The sequence below is a fragment of the Anarhichas minor genome, unplaced genomic scaffold, assembly GCF_050575085.1.
Source record: "Anarhichas minor isolate MPS153535 unplaced genomic scaffold, ASM5057508v1 ptg000066l, whole genome shotgun sequence".
NCBI classification, from domain to species: Eukaryota; Metazoa; Chordata; class Actinopteri; order Perciformes; family Anarhichadidae; genus Anarhichas; species Anarhichas minor.
The window spans coordinates 153,143-179,770 of record NW_027466512.1 but is presented as its reverse complement, the minus strand read 5'-3'; the positions used below and the strand labels follow the sequence as shown (position 1 = coordinate 179,770).

General features: G+C 41.2%; 2 protein-coding genes across 2 annotated transcripts; both read right to left on the bottom strand.

Moving 5' to 3' along the window:
- Positions 1 to 548: 548 nt before the first annotated feature.
- On the bottom strand, positions 549 to 7,180 carry s100v1 (S100 calcium binding protein V1). The gene is made up of 3 exons (XM_076078438.1): positions 7,060 to 7,180; positions 2,986 to 3,114; positions 549 to 1,813 (listed from the first exon to the last, which is right to left on the bottom strand). Exons 1-3 carry the CDS (start codon positions 7,069 to 7,071, stop codon positions 1,643 to 1,645), a joined length of 312 nt encoding a protein of 103 aa, XP_075934553.1. The 5' UTR covers positions 7,072 to 7,180; the 3' UTR covers positions 549 to 1,642.
- A 1,640-nt stretch (positions 7,181 to 8,820) lies between these two features.
- dcst2 (DC-STAMP domain containing 2) lies at positions 8,821 to 26,595 on the bottom strand. Its single transcript, XM_076078393.1, has 16 exons — positions 26,495 to 26,595; positions 25,650 to 25,909; positions 23,053 to 23,223; positions 22,624 to 22,725; positions 21,826 to 22,020; positions 21,686 to 21,751; positions 21,403 to 21,616; positions 19,631 to 19,788; positions 19,366 to 19,530; positions 19,099 to 19,266; positions 18,750 to 18,850; positions 15,229 to 15,329; positions 12,109 to 12,239; positions 10,073 to 10,166; positions 9,649 to 9,789; positions 8,821 to 8,962 (listed from the first exon to the last, which is right to left on the bottom strand). Exons 1-16 carry the CDS (start codon positions 26,593 to 26,595, stop codon positions 8,821 to 8,823), a joined length of 2,310 nt encoding a protein of 769 aa, XP_075934508.1.
- Positions 26,596 to 26,628: the final 33 nt, after the last annotated feature.

Sequence of the window (26,628 nt, the reverse complement as noted above, 5' to 3'; positions counted from 1 at the left end):
ACAGTCGACAAAGTTCCGCATGCAGTGGACGTTAACTTAACCCAGCAAGTCTGAACGGTAACGGAACATAACGTAACTTAAACTGTAACGGAGGGAAATGAAGACGCTGTAGACATCTGAACGCTGATTGGCCAAGACTCCACACATCAAAGATGTTCTATTGTGAAGATCACGACATCACCTTTTCTCCTCGTCTCACTCCAATCTGAGAAACGCTGTTACTGTAACTATATTTTGATTCAAAACGGCGAATTTCGCCGAAAAGCGACAAGTTTGCAGGTATGGTTATTAACATTATTTCATCTGGAACCTGCAAATGTTTTTACAGAAAAATGACTTAAACCATTAAAATACTTTCACATTATGTTCTTGTCGATCAGCTGTTCAGGTCCAAACTTCATGTGAAATAGTGAATATGAACATCAGGGTTATTAAAGCGTTGATGTGTTTGTAGTTATGGCTTTATGTTTCTGAATGAAAGGATTCTCACGTTGATCATTTATTCACAGACAGAACTTTAAATATTAAAGAGCATCACGATCACGACACAACAGGAAGATGTTTTATTCGTGACACAAATGTTAAAGAACCACCTTTATATCCAGACCAAAGAACTACAAAGAACTACAAATAACTACAAAGAACTACAAATAACTACACAGAACTACAAATAACTACAAATAACTACAAATAACTACGACAAACTATAACGAACTACAAATAACTACAAATAACTACAAATAACTACAAATAACTACAAAGAACTGCAAAGAACTACAAATAACTACACCGAACTACAAAGAACTACAAAGAACTACAATCCTGTGACTCGTGTATAAATATCAAGTATTCAATATAAAAATATCTTGATTAATAACATGCAGAGTGAATCAAGCCTGAGTATCTGACTCATCGAAACATTAATAAATGAAGAATAAAGTGTTTCAATAAACTGAGAAATAATTTGCATAAAATGATTTGATTTCAAACTAATTTTCAAATAATTTACTTTTACTTTAAACACTAATAAATTCACTCCTTGTTCATTTGTTTGTATTTTGTAGATTTATTCGTAAGTTTTACGCCAATTTATAAAAATGTATTTACCAAACGTAGATATTTATGCAGGTGGTCTCAGGTGTGTCTGTGGTCTCAGGTGGTCTCAGGTGTGTCTGTGGTCTCAGGTGGTCTCAGGTGTGTCTGTGGTCTCAGGTGGTCTCAGGTGGTCACAGGTGAGTTGTAAGTGGTCTCAGGTGTGATGCAGGTGGTCTCAGATGGTCTCAGGTGTGATGCAGGTGGTCTCTGCAGGTGGTCTCAGATGGTCTCAGGTGTGATGCAGGTGGTCTCAGGTGGTCTCAGATTGTCTCAGGTGGTCTCTGCAGGTGGTCTCAGGTGGTCTCAGGTGGTCTCAGGTGTGATGCAGGTGGTCTCAGGTGGTCTCAGGTGTGATGCAGGTGGTCTCAGGTGGTCTCAGGTGGTCTCAGGTGTGATGCAGGTGGTCTCAGGTGGTCTCAGGTGTGATGCAGGTGGTCTCAGGTGGTCTCAGGTGGTCTCAGGTGTGATGCAGGTGGTCTCAGGTGGTCTCAGGTGTGATGCAGGTGGTCTCAGGTGGTCTCAGGTGTGATGCAGGTGGTCTCAGGTCTCACATCAAGTAGCAGCCACAGCTGATGTTCTTCTTTTTGTGTGTGGAGTCGAACAGCTGGACGGCCAGTTTGTTGATCAGACTCCAGAAGTTCTCGAAGGAGATGCTCTGACCGGCCTCGACCCCCATCTGATCCAGGACCTGACTCAGACCCTCTTCAGTCTCCACTTGCTGCAAACAGGAAACAGGAAGTGAGTCAGCACCGCTACACATGGAACCAGTTAACAGAATAAAACTCCTGATGTCGCACACGTAGGATTTAAAGCAGGGGTGTCAAACTCATCTCCACTCTGGACCACATCAGCATCACGGTTTCCCTCAGAGGGCCGGTTGTAACTGTAAGACTGTATAACTGTAACTACTCCTAACATATTGTTAAATAACTGTCTGCATTTGATTATTGTTTATTCAAGTGTTAAAATATTGTAGATGCAGTTATATAAATGTAATGTCTGTCAAATGTAGGGTAACCAGCCAAAGAGCTGCTCCTATGACGGTTGTGTTTAAGTATCTCATAACTTTGACTTTCTATCTCATAATTTCGAATATGGGATATTTTTATTATCAAGTAAAAATCTTCATTTTTTAAAAACCTTTTTTAAACTTTTTTTTTTTTTTTGCTGGCGGATTCTTGGGCCACATAAAATGACGGAGCGGCCGGATTCGGCCCGCGGGCCTCGAGTTTGACACCCCTGATTTAAAGAGACACTGACGGACAAAGTAAAATAAAATATTACATTATTTCATAACATAGTATAGTATTATGTAGTACATTATATTATACTTTATTATAGTATAGTATATTTTTCTATTATATAATAATATAGTATGTATAAAAATAGTATCAATATAATATACTTTAATATAATACAATATGCTCTAATGAACTATAATATAATTATTCTGTGTAATACTAAAGTATAATAATCTATAATAAGAAGTAATATATTGTATTATAAAATACTATAAGAAAATAAATTATAATAAACTATAATATAATGTACTATATAATACGAATATTCTAAAATAAACAATAGTATATTGTCTATAGTATATCATATATTATATTGTATTTTATCAGGGTATATTTTATTATAATATATTATATTCATTATATTAATTATAATATAGACTATACTATGATAAACTATATTATACTATAGTATTATATATAATAGTTTATTATAGTGTATTATATTTATATTTTCTACTATATTGACACCAAGAACACAACATAAAAATGAAAACTAAATGTCTGAAGGTGGGAACAATAGAGAAGGTGCAGCGCTGCATTAATAATCCATAAGACCTGAAGTCTAGTTATTGATTATTGATCGACTGACCTGAGCCAACGCCGGCAGCTGTTTGGACATCATGTTCTGGAACTGAGAGGCGTTCATGGTCGGTCCGTCATCGGCAGCTTCATGAAACTCTGTGACCAACGTGTTGATGGCCAGCTCCAAATCTGAGTACTGAGACAAGAACACTCATTATGATAATCAATAATCAATAATCAGAGAAAAACAACTCTCAGGGAGCCAACTGTAGTTTTACTGCAAATACTGAGATGTTTTCAGGATCAGATCTTCAGTAAAAGTACTAATACCACAGTGTAGAAAGTCCTGCATTCAAAAAGTACAATATCAATAGCATATAGTACTCATTACACAGAATCATTTATATTCTTTGTATTATAATCATTGATGCATTATGTGTTCATCACTTTTTATCATATTCTATTTTAATAATCGAAAGTAACTAAAGCTATAAAGTATAGTGAAGTAAAAAGTACAAGATTTACTTTTACTAATTAAGTATTAAGTAGGAGACCTGCTCCACCACCACACTCCATCCCGTTGGCTCCGCCCCTCTGATGCCTCCTGTCTCTTCCACTCAGGACCAAGCACCGGACATGGAGAGTTCCAGAGGACAGTTCCTCCCTCTGGAACTCTCTCCCCAAACACATCCGAGACTGCTCTGCCCTCTCCATGTTCAAATCCCAAATCAAAACCCACCTGTTCAAAACTGCTTTCAATGTGTGACCGATATTGTGTATTTTATGTTTTTAGTGTGTTGCTTTTATATATGATGATTTTAATGTAAAGTGTCTTTGAGTACTCTGAAAAGCGCTTATAAATAAAATGTATTATTATTATTATTATTAAAATACAAATACTCAAGTAAAGTACAAGTACCTGAAATTTGCACTTAAGCAGCAGCACTTATAAATGTAAATGTGCTTTGTGATAACTTATTCATTCATGATGATGATTATTGTTATTACGGACTCTCGTTTGAAACCCTGAGTGACTCATTGTGTCGACTCAGCATCTTTCCTGCTTTCACACATGAAGCATTGAGTCGCTCCTCCTCCGTCACTTCCTGTTCACTAGTTGCAAAAAAAACAAGATGGCGACGGCCAAAACACCAAACTCGAGGCTTCAAAACATCAGTCCACGAATAAATGAGTGACGTCACGACGGCTACGTCACTTCTTACAGTCTGTGGTTCATTTGCCTTCAAACCAGCTGATGGAAAACATCTAATTCTCAATTATTTTCATGCAACATTTCAAAAGTTTGCTTAAAAAAAAAATCATGATATCTTTAATGTATTTATCTTTAATCTACACTCTTGGCTTTGGTTATAAAGCACCAAAATCCCAAACTTGGTTAGAACTAATGTTTCATTATCCAGAAATTTGGCATCAAATCCCTCAAAATGTGCAACGGGGCTCGTTTTCTGGCCCGGACTCTCTGATGAAGTGTCTCCTAAATGTCCTCCCAGAACACAACAGATGAAACTTGAGAGAAGTTTGACGAAAGAAAAACCAGGGAGTTTCTCTTAAAAACACTGAGACGATAAGAGAAGAATGCTGAGGGGCCCCTGGAGTGTTGAGGGGCCCCTCAGCAGCTGTTTGTTCTGCCTCAGGCTGTTTGAATGAGATCAGACCTAGGAGGACTCTGTTGTGAAACAGGGCGGCGGCTGCAGAGCGGCTCGGCCTCTATCCAACAGAAGATCTGCTGATCCCAGACCAGCATCTCCATCCGGCTATCGAACCACCGGTCTTCTGTTTCCAGCAGCAACCGAGTCAAAGTGTTCCTTTACAAACATTTATGGTTCTCAAAGCTTCACGCACGTTTTATATTAAAGTGTGAGACGTTTGTCTGTGGTAAAGGTGTGTTCTTAACCTAACTAAGTATTTTACGATCTTTTATAAACCTAACTAAGTATTTTACGATCTTTTATAAACCAAACTTAGTATTTTACGATCTTTTATAAACCGAACTAAGTATTTTACGATCTTTTATAAACCTAACTAAGTATTTTACGATCTTTTATAAACCGAACTAAGTATTTTACGATCTTTTATAAACCAAACTAAGTATTTTACGATCTTTTATAAACCGAACTAAGTATTTTACGATCTTTTATAAACCGAACTAAGTATTTTACGATCTTTTATAAACCGAACTAAGTATTTTCCTGTGAAGACGGATGTTTATTTGGAAACGACTTCATGTAACGAGCACTAATAAACACGTGTTACTGGACTTTTGTAGAAAAACCATGAAAAATGAGAAATCCGTGCGGTAATCGATCACTCATGGAATGAAGAATTGATGAGTTGGAGTTGAACCGATCGAGCGCCGTCTTCATTCATCCTCACCTATAATTATTATTCTATATATTTAAAGATTGTTTGTAGATTTGCTTCTAGAAAACTTCAAAGTGAGTTATTAAGAAATTAAGAAATTCCGAGCGCTGTTGCTGTAGTGTGCACTGTTAGCGCTGCTAGCAACCGTTAGCTGCCAGAAACCAGCTCAGCCGTCGCCATGTTGAGAGCCGCGTGGAGGCAACAGAAATACTCTGAATCTCATGTTCAGCACTTTTATTAACACCTTTTTAGCGTTCGTAGCAAAACCTTCCGTAATTCGTACAAATTATTTCACGTTAACGACGTAATCGTGAAGCAGGAAGTATAAAGATCACAAATGCTCACACAGGGCGACCAATGTTGATGTTTTAGTCACTTAACTTGCGTACTTCGGTAACGGTTACTTCAACTCAAACGACGATCTTTAGTATTTTTCCTGTAAAGTTTATTTAAGTTAATTTTCAACAGAATGTTTTCATGTAACAAACAGAAAATGAAACCTGTTCGTAGGAAAAAAAGCACAAAAATGACACTTCATAAAATATCACACGCACATTTCCTTTTTATGTTGATATAAAGAGTTTACATTAATTTAAACTGTGATAAAAGACTCACGGTCCATGTTTCTGAAGTCACTAATATCATAAACTAATACAAGATTATGAAATCAGTTTAACATGCAAACACTGAGATCAGATTCATAATATCTGTGTTTATTTAGACCTGAGCATCATTTTCAATAGAAAACTTAAATCAAACATAAACACCACATTATGGTCTGTATTAACTCTCGCTGTCAGTTTCATCAGTGTGACATCATCGTTGTGGGCGTGGCCGAGGGTCAAACGAGCTAAAAAATAAATAAAAAAGTGCATTTAAGTAAATATAAGTTTACATTAAAACAAGTATTTTATTTGAATGAAGTCATGTTCACCTTTCAGAATAAAAGCAGCCCTTCCTTTGGAACTGCTGTTGTGAGCTGTCTGTTTGCTGAAGGTGTGAACTGAACCGGGACACGTTACTCAACACGTTTAATGCAGAATCTCTACACTTTTATACATTTAAACAAAACATATATAAGCTTGTTGAAGTGACTCAACATATAAAATCTGATTTAATGCAGAGAGGAAATACATTTACTCAAGTACTGTACTTTAGTACAACTTTGAGGTACTTGTACTTTACTTGAGAAATTATACTTCTACTCCTACATCTCAAGGTAGATATTGTACTTCTACTGCACCACATGTATCTGACCGCTCTAGTTCTTTACAGATTCAGATTATGAATTTATTATTAATAAATGATATTATAGAGTGCAGGACTTTTACCTGTAACTGAGTATTTGTACACACTTATAGTACTACGTTTACTGCAGTAAACCATCTGAGTACTTTTGCATTTAGATATTTGTTTTTTAAATTAAATGTTTCACTAAAGCTGACCAGAGTGAGTCATTGTGTGTCACAGCACTTCCTCGGTGTACTTGAACGCACCATGCTGTTTTCTACTGAGACGGTCGATTTAAATGAACTTTATTAGCAGGTCGCGTGTCAGACATGGACAGTTTAATAGAAACACAAACTTGTGATTAACTGTCTGTGTTTAAAGAGCTTTTTATCCTCCTCCTTTCCTCCTCTCCTCCTCCTCTCCTCCTCCTCCTCCTCTCCTCCTCCTCCTCTCCTCCTCCTCCTTTCCTCCTCCTCTCCTCCTCTCCTCCTCCTCCTCTCCTCGATATGTGATCGATCAGTCAGCTTACCTTAGTCGCCATCTGTGCAGTTTGGTCGCCCCCAAAAAAAAAACAATCTCCGAAAACTCACGAGACCGACAGAGAGAAGACTCAGTGCTTCCTGCTGAGAGGAAGTGAAGACCAGTTTATACTCGAGCTGTGGAGTCCTCCCACTGCACACACGCACACACACACACACACACACTAACACACACACACACACTAACACACACACACTAACACACACACACACTAACACACACACACACTAACACACTAACACACACACACACACACTAACACACACACACACACTAACACACACACACTAACACACACACACACTAACACACACACACTAACACACACACACACTAACACACACACACACACACACACTAACACACTAACACACACACACACTAACACACACACACACACACTAACACACACACACACACTAACACACACACACACACACACGCACACACACACTAACACTAACACACACACACACACACTAACACACACTAACACACACACACACACACACACACACACACTAACACACACACACTAACACACACACACTAACACACACACACACACACACTAACACACACACACACACACTAACACACACACACACACACACACACACACACTAACACACACACACACTAACACACACACGCACGCACACACACACACACGCACACACACACGCACACACGCACACACACTGGGAGCTGACCAGTACAGTCTGCTGCTGGTTCAATATTAATCAGTAACAAAAGTATATTCATTCTAGTACATCTGAGTACATCTAGGAGGTACTTGTACTTCAGAGTATTTGTATTTTCTGCTATATCATACTCCTACATACTTCTCAGGTAAATATTGTACTTTTCACTCCATAGTTATTTAATAACTTTACATATTTATATTATTAATAAAATATATAATCAACTAATAAATGATGTATTATTAAAGATTATATAAACATTAAACATCATAATAAACATAATCATGAACACATTAATACTTTAATAGATATTATGCTGTATAATGAGTACTTTTACTTTAAGTATTTTTGAATGCTGATACTGTACTTTTATTTGAGTAAAGTTTTGAATGCAGGGTTTGTGTATTTGTACTGAAGATAACAGCTGATAGTAGGAAGTCAGAATGTTATCAGTGTGATTCAGAGCAGTGCAGTGGGTTAAACAGCAATGCATGATGGGAAAGTGGCGGTGAGAGCCACAGGTAGTTTGACAGGTACAATTCAAATTAATGAACTGAGACTGTGAATGTATTCAAATGTACTTTTGTATAATATTTACATATATAAATACTGTACTGTATACCTGTAGCAGGATAACTGAACTCTGTTGTGAGTTGACACACTTGTATAGCTAACATTGCTAGCATTGTTAGCACGACTGTAGCATTTAGCATACATGGTTAGCATTGTTAGCGATACCTAGCAGCTGTCTGCTCTGCATTACAATTCTTTATCTTGGGAACAGTAGACAAAAAAACCTAAATTAAGTTTAAATGTTCTTTAAACGACATTCAACTGAAGAAGACTGAGGTCCTGTTGAAAGCTCCAGAAAAAGCCAGGAAATGGAGTTATTTAATCAGAGTAAATTAATCAGATTTCAAATTTTTCGTTTCATGCTTTAATAACTTTAATTACAAAGTGAACCCTCTGCTCAAAACTGACAGATCGTTCTGGATCAGGATCCTGGGGACTAGGTCCTGGAGGGTTCTGGAGGATCCTGGGGGGTCCTAGAGACAGTCCGGTCCGTGTATGACGACGGTTTGAAGACTCTGGTCCTGCAGGCTGTTGGTTTTCGGCGTGCCGGCGGAGCAGAAGGAGGAGTCGCTGTCGTCCGACCCGGGTTGGTTCTGGTACGTCATGTCTGCTTCACTGACAGCAGGCAGGTGGGAAAAAACAGATGTTCTGCAAGTTAAACCTCCAAATCTGCTGCAGCTTAGTTAATATTATCTCAGGGAGGAGAACCGTGCGTTGGCTTGTGTGCGTGAGTGAGTGAGTGTGCATCGCTGAGTCTGTCCACTAAGCTCATAATGTGCTGCAGCAGACTGCATCACATTCTGTGCGTCCCGTCATGGCCGCATGCTGCTGGACCTCTGGTGGTTGTGTTGACTCACATTTTGTTGGACGACCCGCTGGTGATAATGTAGCTGAGTACATCGCCCACAGAGGAGTACAACTGTAATTGTTTTGGAGTGTTTGGATGACGGCTAACGAAACTACCAAACGCTCTGCTGAGTACGTCGCCGACACTCAGCCGTTGACGATGACGTTGAGCTAAGTGCTTGCGTACATCGCCGCTTGTTTCACGACTCCTTGGTGTCATTCAATCACACAATACTGTGGTTGTTGCAGACACACCTGGTGGAGATGTGATCTTTCTCGTTGTTTACATTTTTACTTTTCAAAGAAAGCAAACCAATGAATCAGTGTTCAGCCTTTCTCTCATATGAACTGTTAAAGTCTGTTAAACGTCCAGTTAAAGCTCCGATGTTCTCGATGACGTTCTGTGTTAAAGGCTTCGGTGTCTGATCAGGTGATCAATATTTCCCGTAGCTTACCTGAGCTCAGAGTCGACACTGATGTCGCTCTCTTCCCCGTCCTCGACCGTCCTCGCGCTCATTCTGCCGTTCCAGCGTCTTCGGCTCGTTGCCCCGATGTTCTTCCTCTTTGAGTTCAGCTGCTCGTCATCACTGGAGTCACTGAGAGAAACGAGCACGACGTCTCAATCAGAAATCACTTTTATTGATTAGGTTTGAAATGTGTTTCAGTTTTCTTCTTGAGAATCATCAGTTGGTTACATTATAAGTAAAAGTGTGTCAGTATTATCAGCAAAATGTACTTAAAGAACTTAAAGTAAACGTATTGATTGATCAGTAAAATGTTCACTATTATAAATGTTTCTGGATTAATATGATTCAGCCTCATTGAGTATAAATACATGAGTGATATACAGATAGATAGATAGATGACTGTAACGCTCACAGCTCCTCCTCGCCATCTTCCTGGAAGGTCAGAGGTCGCATGCAGACGACAAACGTGTTTCCTAAACTGTGGAAACATGGCCGACAGTACACGCCTGCAACAACAAGACAGCAGCTCGTAAAATAAAAGGGTGTGTGGAGGACAGGATGTGGAATATGAACTCTTTGTTTCATCAAATATGAAACAGAGCAGCGCTGTGGAACGACGTTTAGAGCTCAGTTTGGATTTCAAAAATAATAATTCTGTGGCTTTAAAGTGAGAGGAAATAAAAGAATAGAAATACCAGTTAAAATGCATTTATACAATGTTGTTTTTAGATTTCTGTCACAACCTCCTGCATTTTAAAAAACAACATTTTAATAATAAACAGGAAGTCATTAGAGCACATTTACACATTTAAACATTTCATCGACTCGTCGTGTCCCGTTGGTTTAATCTGTACACGTGTAAGAGAAGCGTGAACACCACACAGTTACACTTTGGAACTCTTTCTTCTTGAACATTTATTGTATCCATACGCCCAGAACATTACAGAGACAGAATCCTTTCAACTTAACGTGACAAAATAACGTAACAAGGTTACGTAACAACCGTAACAACTTAACGTGACAATATAACGCAACAAGGTTACGTAACAACCGTAACAACTTAACGTGACAATATAACGTAACAAGGTTACTTAACAACCGTAACAACTTAACGTGACAATATAACGCAACAAGGTTACGTAACAACCGTAACAACTTAACGTGACAATATAACGTAACAAGGTTACATAACAACCGTAACAACTTAACGTGACAATATAACGCAACAAGGTTACGTAACAACCGTAACAACTTAACGTGACAATATAACGTAACAAGGTTACGTAACAACCGTAACAACTTAACGTGACAATATAACGCAACAAGGTTACGTAACAACCGTAACAACTTAACGTGACAATATAACGCAACAAGGTTACGTAACAACCGTAACAACTTAACGTGTCAATATAACGTAACAAGGTTACGTAACAACCGTAACAACTTAACGTAACAATATAACAGAACAATATTACGTAAAACCCATAACAACGTAACCTATAAACCGTAACTTATAACGTAAATAAACTACAACGCCCCTTGCCGACTTTATTATGTAACTTTATTGAACACGTGTTAGGAAACGTGAACTATTGGTCTCACCTTGTGTTACTTTGACCCATCCATCCCTCCTCCTTCCCTTCATTCACTCCCTCGCTTGTTATACACATTATTATATCTGGTAACTTTCAATAACGGAGGCTAGTTGTGCTGCTTCACTTGTTCAGACCGAATGCAAAACATCGACATATCCTTGGTTTACAGAAACTGGTGGTTTAGACATTAAAAAAATGTAATCTGGAATCGATTAGAGCTTTAGAACAAATTGACTTCCTGTGAGGAGTTTAAATGTTAAAGAAAATAACAGGTTTTATCTCTGCCTGCTGTCAGCTGGAACCTCAAACCCTCGACAGGTTGCACATAAAGCCGAGTGTTTCTCTCAGACAGTATATTCATTCAGCTTTAAGGTGCTTTTGGTTCTTTTCAGAGTGAACAAATGTCGAGTTCAGCTTCAGGCGTTAAAATAACGTCTTTTAGTGGCGGGATGACAGCGGACACTGAGGGGTTAACTGGCCTCAGGTCAGTGTTCAGCTACAGTTACAGTCTGTTATTTGTCTTCAGCTGAGTCAACAACAGAGAGAGCTGCAGGACACTCCCTGAGAGCGTGCGCGCACACACACACACACACACACTGGTTAAATAAAGGTTAACTCATATTTCCTCTCTCTCATCATCACAAGCAGCTTCTACAATAAAGAGGTGAAATATAATCGTGCTCTCACGAAATAAACCGAACACCTTGAGTTCTCTAATGTTAGACGTATCCATACAATACAAGCAGACTTTCACAATAAAAGCTCCATTCAGAAGATATAAATACTCTCCACCTGATTGGTCCGTGATTACATGACGGTTAATGACATCATCGATATGTAATCAAGGTACTACCTGGACACTGTTGGACGTCACAGGCGGCCATGTCGTCCTCCTGTCTCACCACCTCTCCACAGGACAGACAGCTGACTGACGGCCGACACAGCAGGTGAGACAGGTGAACCCCTCCAGGTAGCCTGAGACACACAGACAGATTTCATTCAGAACCAACTTTGTGCCACAAAAACACGTCGGTCGGTCTCCTTCAAACTACTGGATTCATTCAAGTTTATCACAATAACTACATTTTACAGATGACATGTGAACACATCATGATAACGTTATAATGTACCTTCAGCCAGTATTCATGTTCACTGAGCAGAGCCTGAAGGCATCATAATGTAACTGAAGTGAACCTCCGTTGGTTAGCCGTTAGCGGTGCTGCTAACGTTACTAGCTCTCCTCTGATTGGTTGTTTACAATGAAACATTATCAGAGATCAGAGACTAGAAACACATGTTCTACTGACTCAGTAACACTTTATTTACACTCTGATGGTTAACGTTAAAACTTTATTTACACTCTGATGGTTAACGTTAAACTTTATTTACACTCTGATGGTTAACGTTAAACTTTATTTACACTGTGATGGTTAACGTTAAACTTTATTTACACTGTGATGGTTAACGATAAACTTTATTTACACTCTGATGGTTAACGTTAAACTTTATTTACACTGTGATGTTAACGATGAACTTTATTTACACTGTGATGGTTAACGTTAAACTTTATTTACACTGTGACGGTTAACGTTAAACTTTATTTACACTCTGATGGTTAACGTTAAACTTTATTTACACTCTGATGGTTAACGTTAAACTTTATTTACACTGTGACGGTTAACGTCAAACTTTATTTACACTCTGATGGTTAACGTTAAAACTTTATTTACACTGTGACGGTTAACGTTAAACTTTATTTAAACTGTGATGGTTAACGATAAACTTTATTTACACTGTGATGGTTAACGTTAAACTTTATTTAAACTGTGATGGTTAACGATAAACTTTATTTACACTGTGATGGTTAACGATAAACTTTATTTACACTGTGATGGTTAACGATAAACTTTATTTACACTGATGGTTAATGTTAAACTTTATTTACACTGTGACAGTTAACGTTAAACTTTATTTACACTCTGATGGTTAACGTTAAACTTTATTTACACTGTGACGGTTAACGTTAAACTTTATTTACACTGTGATGGTTAACGTTAAACTTTATTTACACTGTGATGGTTAACGATAAACTTTATTTAACGTTAAACTTTATTTACACTCTGATGGTTAACGTTAAAACTTTATTTACACTGTGACGGTTAACGTTAAACTTTATTTAAACTGTGATGGTTAACGATAAACTTTATTTACACTGTGATGGTTAACGTTAAACTTTATTTAAACTGTGATGGTTAACGATAAACTTTATTTACACTGTGATGGTTAACGATAAACTTTATTTACACTGTGATGGTTAACGATAAACTTTATTTAACGTTAAACTTTATTTACACTCTGATGGTTAACGTTAAAACTTTATTTACACTGTGACGGTTAACATTAAACTTTATTTAAACTGTGATGGTTAACGATAAACTTTATTTACACTCTGATGGTTAACGTTAAAACTTTATTTAAACTGTGATGGTTAACGATAAACTGTATTTACACTCTGATGGTTAACGTTAAACTCTATTTACACTGTGACGGTTAACGTTAAACTTTATTTACACTCTGATGGTTAACGTTAAACTTTATTTACACTCTGGTGGTTAACGTTAAAACTTTATTTACACTGATGGTTAACGTTAAACTTTATGTACACTGTGATGGTTAACGTTAAACTTTATTTAAACTGTGATGGTTAACGATAAACTTTATTTACACTGTGATGGTTAACGATAAACTTTATTTACACTCTGATGGTTAATGTTAAACTTTATTTACACTGTGACAGTTAACGTTAAACTTTATTTACACTGTGACGGTTAACGTTAAACTTTATTTACACTGTGATGTTAACGTTAAACTTTATTTACACTGTGATGGTTAACGATAAACTTTATTTAACGTTAAACTTTATATACACTCTGATGGTTAACGTTAAAACTTTATTTACACTGTGACGGTTAACATTAAACTTTATTTAAACTGTGATGGTTAACGATAAACTTTATTTACACTGTGACGGTTAACGTTCAACTTTATTTACACTCTGATGTTAACGTTAAACTTTATTTACACTCTGATGGTTAACGTTAAAACTTTATTTACACTGATGGTTAACGTTAAACTTTATGTACACTGTGATGGTTAACAGTAAAACTTTATTTACACTGTGATGGTTAACGATAAACTTTATTTACACTCTGACGGTTAACGTTAAACTTTATTTACACTCTGATGGTTAACGTTAAAACTTTATTTACACTGTGACGGTTAACGTTAAACTTTATTCAAACTGTGATGGTTAACTTTTAAACTTTATTTACACTGTGACGGTTAACGTTAAACTTTATTTAAACTGTGATGGTTAACGATAAACTTTATTTACACTGTGATGGTTAACGTTAAACTTTATTTACACTCTGATGGTTAACATTAAAACTTTATTTAAACTGTGATGGTTAACGATAAACTGTATTTACACTCTGATGGTTAACGTTAAACTCTATTTACACTGTGACGGTTAACGTTAAACTTTATTTACACTCTGATGTTAACGGTAAACTGTGAGGGGGGTCAGTACAGATCCAAAAATAACGCACACCACTAATCGAAATAGCTTCACAATCATTTTCTGTCAATTAACTAATTTATTAACAGTCTTTTGGTTTCAGCTGTATTTGTATAAATTGTTTAATTTAAAACTAAACATCAGATTTGGTAAAATCTTCATATGATTTGTGTGAAAATATTAATCTGTAAACAAACCAAAGCTGTCAGATTAGTGAAGTAGAGGTAGAAATACTCAAGTTAAGTACAAGTACCTCATATTGTACTTTAAGTGCAGTACTTTAGTGAATGTTCTTGTCACATTTCGTTACTGGTTCATTGATTCTAAACACTAAAGTCTGGTTTATACCGCAGCAGGAGAGCCTGAAGGCGACTCCCTCGTCTTCCTCCTCCTCCTCCTCCTCCGTCAGCTCGGCTCTTGGCTGCAGACCTCCTCAGGGCTCTCCCCACCTCCCTCCTCTGATCCAGGATCTGCTGCCGGAGGAACCGGATCCTCTCCTATGAGAACAAGAACAGCAATACACTTAAGCGTGTGGATGAAGTACACTGAAGCGTGTGGATAAAGTACACTGAAGCGTGTGGATGAAGTACACTGAAGCGTGTAGATGAAGTACACTGAAGCGTGTAATAATAATAATAATAATAAATTTTATTTATATAGCGCTTTTCAGAGTACTCAGACACTTTACATTAAAATCATTATATACAGTTGTGTGAAGAAGTGTCCCTTCCTGATTTATTATTTTTTTGCATGTTTGTCACACTTGTTGCATGTTTCAGATCATCAAACAAATTTAAATATTAGACAAAGATAACACAAGTAAACACAAAATGCAGTTTTTAAATGAAGGTTTTTATTATTAAGGGAAAAATAAAATCCAAACCTACATGGCCCTGTGTGAAAAAGTGATTGCCCCCCCCCCCTGATAAAACATAAATTAACTGTGGTTTATCACATCTTTGGAAAGCTGAGTTCAATTTCTCTAGCCACACCCAGGCCTGATTACTGCCACACCTGTTCTCAATCAAGAAATCACTTAAATAGGACCTGTCTGACAAAGTGAGGTAGACCAAAAGATCCTCAAAAGCTAGACATCATGCTGCGATCCAAAGAAATTCAGGAACAAATGAGAAACAAAGTAATTGAGATCTATCAGTCTGGAAAAGGTTACAAAGCCATTTCTAAAGCTTTGGGACTCCAGCGAACCACAGTGAGAGCCATTATCCACAAATGGCGAAAACATGGAACAGTGGTGAACCTTCCCAGGAGTGGCCGGCCGACCAAAATTACCCCAAGAGCGCAGCGACGACTCATCCAAGAGGTCACAAAAGACCCCAGAACAACATCCAAAGAACTGCAGGCCTCACTTGCCTCAATTAAGGTCAGTGTTCATGACTCCACCATAAGAAAGAGACTGGGCAAAAATGGCCTGCATGGCAGAGTTCCAAGACGAAAACCACTGCTGAGCAAAAAGAACATAAAGGCTCGTCTCAGTTTTGCCAGAAAACATCTTGATGATCCCCAAGACTTTTGGGAAAATACTCTGTGGACTGACGAGACAAAAGTTGAACTTTTTGGAAGGTGTATGTCCCATTACATCTGGCGTAAAAGTAACACGGCATTTCAGAAAAGGAGCATCATACCAACAGTAAAATATGGTGGTGGTAGTGTGATGGTCTGGGGCTGTTTTGCTGCTTCAGGACCTGGAAGACTTGCTGTGGTAAATGGAACCATGAATTCTGCTGTCTACCAAAAAATCCTGAAGGAGAATGTCCGGCCATCTGTTCGTGACCTCAAGCTGAAGCGCACTTGGGTTCTGCAGCAGGACAATGATCCAAAACACACCAGCAAGTCCACCTCTGAATGGCTTAAGAAAAACAAAATGAAGACTTTGGAGTGGCCTAGTCAAAGTCCCGACCTGAATCCGATTGAGATGCTGTGGCATGACCTTAAAAAGGCGGTTCATGCTCGAAAACCCTCCAATGTGGCTGAATTACAACAATTCTGCAAAGATGAGTGGGCCAAAATTCCTCTACAGCGCTGTAAAAGACTCATTGCCAGTTATCGCAAACGCTTGATTGCAGTTGTTGCTGCTAAGGGTGGCCCAACCAGTTATTAGGTTTAGGGGGCAATCACTTTTTCACACAGGGCCATGTAGGTTTGGATTTTTTTCCCCCCTTAATAATAAAAACCTTCATTTAAAAACTGCATTTTGTGTTTACTTGTGTTATCTTTGTCTAATATTTAAATTTGTTTGATGATCTGAAACATTTAAGTGTGACAAACATGCAAAAAAATAAGAAATCAGGAAGGGGGCAAACACTTTTTCACACAACTGTATAAAAGCAACACACTAAAAACAAAAATACACAATATCGGTCACACATTAAAAGCAGTTTTGAACAGGTGGATTTTGATTTGAGATTTGAATGTGGAGAGGTCAGTGCAGTCTCGGATGTGTTTGGGGAGAGAGTTCCAGAGGGAGGGGGCAGATATGGAGAAGGCTCTGTCGCCCCATGTCTGGTGCTTGGTCCTGAGTGGAAGAGACAGGAGGTTGGCATCAGAGGAGCAGAGCCGACGGGATGGAGTGTGGTGGTGAAGCAGGTCGGTGAGGTAGGAGGGGGCCTGATTATGGAGGGCTTTGTGAGTGAGGAGAAGGATTTTGTATTCAATCCGTTGTGGGACGGGGAGCCAGTGGAGGTTCTGGAGAACAGGGGTGATGTGGTCACGGGAGCGGGTGTGGGTGAGCAGGCGAGCAGCAGAGTTTTGGATGTACTGGAGTTTATTTAGGATTTTGGATGATGTGCCGTGAAGAATGCTGTTGCAGTAGTCGATTCTGGAGGTGATGAAGGCGTGGGTCAGAGTTTCAGCAGCAGATGAGAGTGATGGGCAGAGACGGGCGATGTTTTTTAAGTGGAAAAAGGCAGTTCTGGTGATTTGTTTGACGTGGTGTTCAAAGGAGAGGTTGCTGTCGAACATGACTCCAAGGTTGCGGATGTGTGGGGAGGGAGACAGAGTGGAGTTGTCGATGGTGAGGCAGAAGTTGTGATTGGTTTTAGTGAGGGATTTGGGACCGATGATGATCATGTCAGATTTATCACAGTTCAGTTTGAGGAAGTTGGTTTGCATCCATGATTTAATGTCAGTGAGGCAGCTGGTGAGAGTGGAGTGAGTGGCAGTGGCAATGGCCTTTGTGGAGATGTAGAGCTGGACATCATCGGCGTAGCAGTGAAAGTGAAGACCATGTTGACGGATGATATTACCAAGAGGGAGCAAGTAGAGGAAGAACAGAAGAGGACCAAGCACCGAACCCTGGGGGACGCCTTGAGACAGAGGAGCAGTGGAGGAGGTGCAGTTGTTGATACTGATGAACGTAGATGAAGTACACTGAAGCGTGTGGATGAAGTACACTGAAGCGTGTGGATGAAGTACACTGAAGCGTGTTTTTATCGTGAGTCTGGGTCTCTCAGACTCTGCAGGTCTCAAGTGGACCCGCTCAGACCTGCATCCTCTCATTCTGCAGATTCCTCACATGCCTCTCTGCTCTGTGACCTTCCACCCAAAGCTGCTCCTCTTCTTCCTCTCTGATATCAGTCTGTCTGTCTAAAAAAATAATAACATAGGAGGGGGCGGGGCTTACAGTAGGCTCCTCCTCCGGCTACATGTCACCTGATCCTCAGTGTCATGAGGTCAGAGCTACATCATCTTTAGTCCCCGACGTTCATTCAGGTAAATATGAATAGGTTTGTGCAAGATGACAAAATAAAAGCTGAGCACAAAGTACGACTGTAGTATTTTTACAGTATTGTGTAAAGGATCTAAATACTTCATAAAACCAAGTGATATCAAAGACAAATGTTTTTATGATCAACTAAGTTTATGATTTTATATCCGTGTGTGTGTGTGTGTGTATGTACCAGCTCTCTCTCTGGGTAATAAGCAGCACAGACGAGTCGTCTGCAGCGCTGCATGAATCCTCCGGTCAGAGAGACCAGCAGAGCCAGACCCAGCAGGAACCCTGCAACACAAACCAGAACCAGTAAGAACCAGTGAGAACCAGTGGAGACAACACCTGCAGCTGGGGTTTGATGACCTGTGATTGTCCTGAACATATTTTAAGTCGTTCTGATTCAGTCTGTAGGAGTTCATTAAAGTTCAGCTTTTTTTTTTTTTTACATAGTTTTCAGGGAAGTTCCCCGATTGGTCAGTTCCCTCTCAGGGAGTTGCGTTCGCGTCCCGATGATGTCACATCCTGTTTGATCTCACCCAGGGTGAAGCAGGTGATGTAATCCGGCTCTGACGGCTCCAGCAGACACTTCCTGCTGATCACGGTGACATTTTCTCGCTGCAGGATGTCAAACGAAGCCACGACGTCTCTGAAGATGTCTGAGGCGTAACCGGATCCGTTCACCTGCACCGCCACCGTGACCGGGGCTGATGGGACACGGGTGTCACTGTGGTTTACCGCCGCTCTGACTGACATTCACAGCCTTATATTTAATATATTGGGGGGGGGGGGGGTCGTTGTCTCACCTCTGGCCACAATGTCCCCCTTCACCTGGTGGTGCACCTGATCCAGCATCCAGAACACCAGGAAGTCCAGCGCCACCAGCAGGCCGCCCATCACCAGGTGTCTGAGGACCGAGACCACGCCCACCATCACCGCCCGCCGCTCCCGGGACGTCAGGTAACACGACACTGCAGGTAACGTGATGACATCATTCATTATCAGCTAAAACAAACCATCAGAGAGATGACACACACACACACACACACACACACACACACGTGTACTGACATGGAGTGATGTAGGTCTTGGCCTCCCTGCCCGTGATTGGCAGGACTGAGGCCCCGCCCCCTGATGTCACCTGTTGGTTGAGCTCTAAGAACTGAGCGCTGATGAAGACGTTATCAAAGTCGAGCTCACGAAGATACCTGCGTCTGTACCTCATCGCCCTGCACACACACACATAAACCCACACACACACACTTGTATCATGCTAATGTTTGCATGCTAGGGGCTAAGGGGTGAACTGAAGCATGCAGATGAGGTAAACTGAAGTGTGTAGATGAAGTTAACTGAAGCGTGTAGATGAAGTAAACTGAAGCATGCAGATGAGGTAAACTGAAGCGTGTAGATGAAGTTAACTGAAGCATGTAGATGAAGTAAATTGAAGCGTGTAGATGAGGTAAACTGAAGCGCGTTGATGAAGTAAACTGAAGCGTGTAGATGAAGTAAACTGAAGCGTGTAGATGAAGTACACTGAAGCGTGTAGATGAAGTAAACTGAAGTGTGTGTATGAAGTACACTGAAGCGTGTAGATGAGGTAAACTGAAGCGTGCAGATGAAGTAAACTGAAGCGTGTAGATGAAGTAAACTGAAGCGTGTATATGAAGTAAACTGAAGCGTGTAGATGAAGTAAACTGAAGCGTGTAGATGAAGTAAACTGAAGCGTGTAGATGAAGTAAACTGAAGCGCGTTGATGAAGTAAACTGAAGCGTGTAGATGAAGTAAACTGAAGCGTGTAGATGAAGTACACTGAAGCGTGTAGATGAAGTAAACTGAAGTGTGTGTATGAAGTACACTGAAGCGTGTAGATGAGGTAAACTGAAGCGTGCAGATGAAGTAAACTGAAGCGTGTAGATGAAGTAAACTGAAGCGTGTATATGAAGTAAACTGAAGCGTGTAGATGAAGTAAACTGAAGCGTGTGGATGAACTAAACTGAAGCGTGTGGATGAAGTACACTGAAGCGTGTAGATGAAGTACACTGAAGCGTGTAGATGAAGTAAACTGAAGCGTGTGGATGAAGTACACTGAAGCGTGTAGATGAAGTAAACTGAAGCGTGTGGATGAAGTAAACTGAAGCGTGTGGATGAAGTACACTGAAGCGTGTAGATGAAGTAAACTGAAGCGTGTAGATGAAGTAAACTGAAGCATGTGGATGAAGTAAACTGAAGCGTGTAGATGAAGTACACTGAAGCGTGTAGATGAAGTACACTGAAGCGTGTAGATGAAGTAAACTGAAGCATGTGGATGAAGTAAACTGAAGCGTGTAGATGAAGTACACTGAAGCGTGTAGATGAAGTACACTGAAGCGTGTAGATGAAGTAAACTGAAGCACGTGGATGAAGTAAACTGAAGCGTGTAGATGAAGTAAACTGAAGCGTGTGGATGAAGTAAACTGAAGCACGTGGATGAAGTACACTGAAGCGTGTAGATGAAGTAAACTGAAGCGTGTAGATGAAGTAAACTGTAGCGTGTGGATGAAGTAAACTGAAGCGTGTGGATGAAGTAAACTGAAGCGTGTAGATGAGGTAAACTGAAGCGTGTAGTTGAAGTACACTGAAGCGTGTGGATAAAGTAAACTGAAGCGTGTAGATGAAGTAAACTGAAGCGTGTAGTTGAAGTAAACTGAAGCGTGTAGATGAAGTACACTGAAGCGTGTAGTTGAAGTAAACTGAAGCGTGTAGTTGAAGTAAACTGAAGCGTGTAGTTGAAGTAAACTGAAGCGTGTGGATAAAGTAAACTGAAGCGTGTAGATGAAGTAAACTTAAGCGGGAGTCCTGACTTCAGGAAGGAGTAGGCGAGCAGGACGAGGCCGCCGTACGCCAGCGGTTCGCTCAGCTTCTGAAACACCTGCAGCTCTGATGAAACTTCCTCCATGATGTCCTGAGCTACCTGCTGCAGAGAGCGGCTGCTGTTGGTGTCCAGGTCAAAGCTCACCGAGGCCGAGATGTTGAAGTCAAACTCCCGCTTCATTCGCTCAAACGCTGCAACTGTGGCTGAAGGAGGACAGCAGTAGGATTAAGGTTGTCAACAGAGGTTAAAAACGTCAGAAATAATGAACTTACGAGCTGCCAGACGTTTCTTCAGATGGCTGGCGATGTAGGAGGGGATGGTGCAGAAGAGCTCGCCGGCTGAAACGGACACATACTTTTATTAAATTCATTTGAAAGATGAATATCAGGACTTAAAGTGGAAGTGAACGCACCGCGGGCGAGGCCGCAGAGCGGCAGGAAGCCGTCCACGATGTCACACAGGAAGTTGAACTCCCCCAGCAGGTCGGAGCAGTCGGCTCGAGCCTCGGTGAACACCGCCCGGCACTTCCTGTACGGAGAGCCCAGTTTGGCGTTACACACGTCGCCGATGTCCACCAGGAAGTGGAGGACGTTCCTCAGAGTGCGAGCTGCAGAGTCAGAGGTCAGAGGTCATGGCTGCACTACATCACTCTGTTTGATACAAAATATTTACTTTTATTATATGTTGTAAATAAATATTATTTTTTTTTTTTAGAACAAACCAACCTTCTCAAGCACCCCATAACTTTCTCACAGTGAGAAAAAAGTATTTATTGAGGTGATCTACTAATTTGTGTGATAACATTGTTCCCAAATGATATAATGAATTAATCTTGTCAAGTCATTATTCCAGCTGCCGCCTGCTATGGCGGCATATGAAGGATATGAAGGGATTGTGGATTACATCGTCAGCAGGCTGTAAAATAGTTCATCGCTAAATCTGGTACAGCTCACAAGCTGTGCACTGTCCCTCTCAAATAAATACATAAGTAAATAAATGCTGACTGGTCAAATCTCTGTATTTATACACGTATCTTATAAATTAATAAATTGTGGCCTCAGTTTATTTATTTTTCTCTCTATGTGCACTCCCAGGCTCCATAACTAGGTAACTAACTGTACAATTTCAACTATTTAATTAAATTGATTGAATGACTAGAAGGTAATGTCCTTGATGGATTTATTTCTGCACACTACACAGCTTCACTCACCAACATGGCGGACGCTGTCAGTCAGAGCGTGGATGAAGTCCTGAACTCGTCCTGCTACAGCGTGAACGTTACTGCTGATCTCTCTGATGCTGTTTAACGCAGCTGCAAATACACAACAGCAGCTGGTGATCACAATCATCTACACATATTTAAAAATCATAATCATAGTCATAATAATCGTAATAATTAACTATCTATCTATTACTATTAATCTCTACAAATTAATAGTAATTATATTATTGATAATACTACTACTACCACTATCACTAACAATTATTATAGTAATTATTAGTGATTGTTTTTACAGTATTACTAACCAATAACAATAGTATTAGCAGTAGTATTGACAGTTTTAAGTTTAATATTAACAGTAGTATTAACAGTATTTTTCAGTATTTTGTAGTGATTGTGTAAGTGGTTGGCTCGTACATAAAAGGGGCGTGGCTGCCCTCTGCATCAGTTCCTGTGTCTGATTGGCTGCCAGCTCGGCGCTACACATCAGACTGGCAGCAGCTCGCTCCGTGTTTTCTAAGGTGTTGTTGAGAGGACCAGTCAGCAGCACCGACACAAACAGGAAGAGGAGGAAGTTCTTGCCCCGAGCTGAAACACACGAGAGGAGGGACTTTGATAGGCTGAACAGGGCCACGCCTCCATTTGAGGCCACACCTCCATCCAAAACCCCAAAGAAGTTATTTACATTACATTACATTACAGTCGTTTAGCAGACGCTTTTATCCAAAGCGACTTACAATAAGTGTATTCAACATCGGTATTCAAGAGAACTACTAGTCACCAGAACTCATAAGTGCATCTCCTTGTTTACACAAGCATCTAAGAGCATAAACCAGAGCAGAAGTACAGAATCAAACTAGTATGACTACAATAAGTGCTAAGTGGAAGGCTCAGGGTAGTACTTCTTGAAGAGGTGAGTCTTCAGCCTGATGAAAGATGGGCAGCGACTCTGCTGTCCTGACGTCAGTGGGGGAGTTCATTCCACCACTGTGGGGGCCAGGACAGGAAACAGACGCAACCGGGTCGATCGGCCGCAGGGACCTTTGAGCGACGGGGCAACCGATCGCCCCGAGGCAGCAGAGCGAAGAGGTCGGGCGGGCGGTTAGGGCTTGACCATGGCCTGGAGATAGGAAGGAGCTGTTGCTTTCACTGCCCTGTAGGCTAGCACCAGAGTCTTAAACTGGATGTGAGCTCTTACAGGGAGCCAGTGTAGAGAACGGAGAAGGGAAGTTGTGTGGGAGAACTTGGGGCGATTGAACACCAGGCGAGCTGCAGTTTTCTGGACAAGCTCCAGAGGTCTGATGGCCGACGCCGGGGCTCCGGCAAGTAGTGAGTTGCAGTAGTCCAGGCGGGAGATGACAAGAGCCTGGATGAGCACCTGCGCCGTCTCGTCAGTGAGGAAGGGGCGAATCCTCCTGATGTTGTAGAGCAGGAATCTGTAGGAGCGTGTAACCGATGCAATGTTTGCTGAGAACGACAGTTGGTCATCCAGGGTCACAACCAGGTTCCTCGCAGTCCGAGTTGGCGTCACCACGGTATCGTCAATGGTGATGGAGAGGTCTCGGTGCGGGCAGCCCTTCCCCGGGAGGAACAGTAGCTCGCTTTTGTCCAGGTTGAGCTTGAGGTGGTGTGTCGCCATCCACCTCGAGATGTCAGCCAAGCACGCAGCGATGCGTGCCTGCATGGTAAGACATAAGAATGGTAAGAGAAGTCATGCAAGCGATTAACAGAACCCAGAGATGTTGTGTAGAGCGAGAAGAGAAGGGGGCCCAGAAGTGAACCTTGTGGCACCCCCGTAGTCAGCATGCGTGGTTCCGACACGGCCCCCCTCCATGTCACCTGGTAGGATCGACCTGTCAGGTAGAATGCAAACAGGGAGAGTGCAGAGCCTGAGACGCCCATCCCCTCGAGGGTGGAGAGGAGGATCTGGTGGTTCACCATGTCAAACGCCGCAGACAGTTCCAGGAGAATCAGGACAGAGGAGAGAGAGTTCGCTCTCGCGGCGTGAAGCGACTCTGTCACCGCAAGGAGGGCTGTCTCAGTTGAGTGACCCACTTTAAACCCAGACTGGTGGGGGTCCAAGAGGCTGTTCTGGTGGAGATAGGAAGACAGCTGATTAAAGACAGCACGTTCAAGTGTTTTGGATAGAAAGGGTAGAAGAGAAACCGGTCTGAAGTTCTTGACATCAGAGGGGTCAAGTGATGGTTTCTTCAGAAGGGGGTGACTCTGGCAGTCTTGAAAGCCGTGGGAAAGCATCCTGAAACAAGGGATTTGTTGATGAGGTGGGTGAGGAAAGGAAGGAGTTCAGTCGCAATAGACTGAAGAAGAGGGGAGGGGATCGGGTCAAGAGAGCACGTGGTGGGGCGGTTAGATGTAACAAGGTTGAGGACCTCGTTAGGGGAGAGGGGAGCCAGAGGGGAGCCAGATAGGGTAAGATGGGGCATGGAGAGGGAGAGCTGTGGGGGAAGAGCTGGAGAGGGTGGAGAGGGAGAGGGGGGCTGAGAGAAGGAGGATCTGATATCATTTACCTTCTTATCAAAGAAGTTGGCGAAATCATCAGGGAGAAGGGAGGAAGCAGGAGGAGGGGGGGGGGGGGGGGGGGGTTGGAGGAGCGAAGAGAAAGTTTTGAAGAGTTTTATAGGATTGGAAGCAGAGGTGAGGATTTAGAGCGGAAGAAAGCAGCTTTAGCAGTAGATGGAGAGAATATAAACTTGATAATTTTCTGCTACTAATGTTGATCTACATTTATTATGATTCTGAATAATAATTTTGATTTGCTATCATTTAGTTTTCATACAGATTGTGATGTAACCTAAACGTCTCAAAATAAAACCCACTTTACTTTGATTTATTCTTCTTCAAAGGCTTTAAAAGTCGTCACTATCCTCAGCTGTCTGAACTAAGACCCTCTGGCGCCCCCAGTGGAGGTCTAATGTAACGCTGGTCCGTTTAAACCTGCTGTGAGATGTCAGCTTTCTGTCTCGAACACCTGGACAGGTGACTGATGAACCGACCTGAGCACAGTGAAGGCAGCAGCAACGAGACGTCGGCCCGGACGCCGGCTGACAGTCCCATACCGAACGCCGCCAGGACGCCCACGGTCAGCGTGGTGTAGACGCACGACCACAGAGGCTGTTTCTGCAGGAAGAGAGCTGTGACTCCGTACAGAGACGCCAACAGCAGCCCCGACACAAACGCCACCAGGCTCCATCCCCCCTCCAACAGATGACCTCTGACCTTCCTCCACCTGCTGAGGTCCGAGCGTCCCGCTGACCTGAGGAGGAAAACAAATCATCATCATCATCATCATCATGGAGGTGAAGTTAGAAACCAGACATTGGTGGACAATTTGTGTCCCCGTCATAGACTGAATATAGTTTTTCATTTAAATGTTTTATTTCTGTTTATTTGGTTCTTTCATTGTGATGTAGAGACACTGTATACGTCTCTGGTAGAGACCTGTCAATCACCGTGTAGCCCCGCCCTAAAGCATCCCCTGCTTTATGGTCTGTGTGACTCTAAATGGACCATAATGTACTAAATGAACATCATGCTGTATTGAAGAAGACTTGAAACTAGAGATTGAGACCATAAACTCATGTTTACAATGTTTACTGAGGTAATAAATCAAGAGAGAAGTAGAGTCATTTTCTCATAGACTTCTATACAACCAGAGGAGTCGCCCCCTGGTGGACACTAGAGAGAATGCAGCTTTAACACATGAAGCTTTGACTTTTAAAAAACGGAGCTAAAATGTTTTGATCTGAGAATCACTTCAGTCTGTGAGAGAATGAATCTGTTAGCCTTTAGCTGCCTGCTAGCCAACAGCTGTAGTTTTATCCCTCCTGTGTAAACTCACCTTTTCAGGACTCCTCTGACAGCCCGTCTGACTCCGCCCCTTTCCACCTGGACAATGACATCACTTTTCATTGGGTGACTTTTCCTCTTTTCGCTCTTCATCCTGGAGACCAAACCAACACTTCTAGAAGCTCC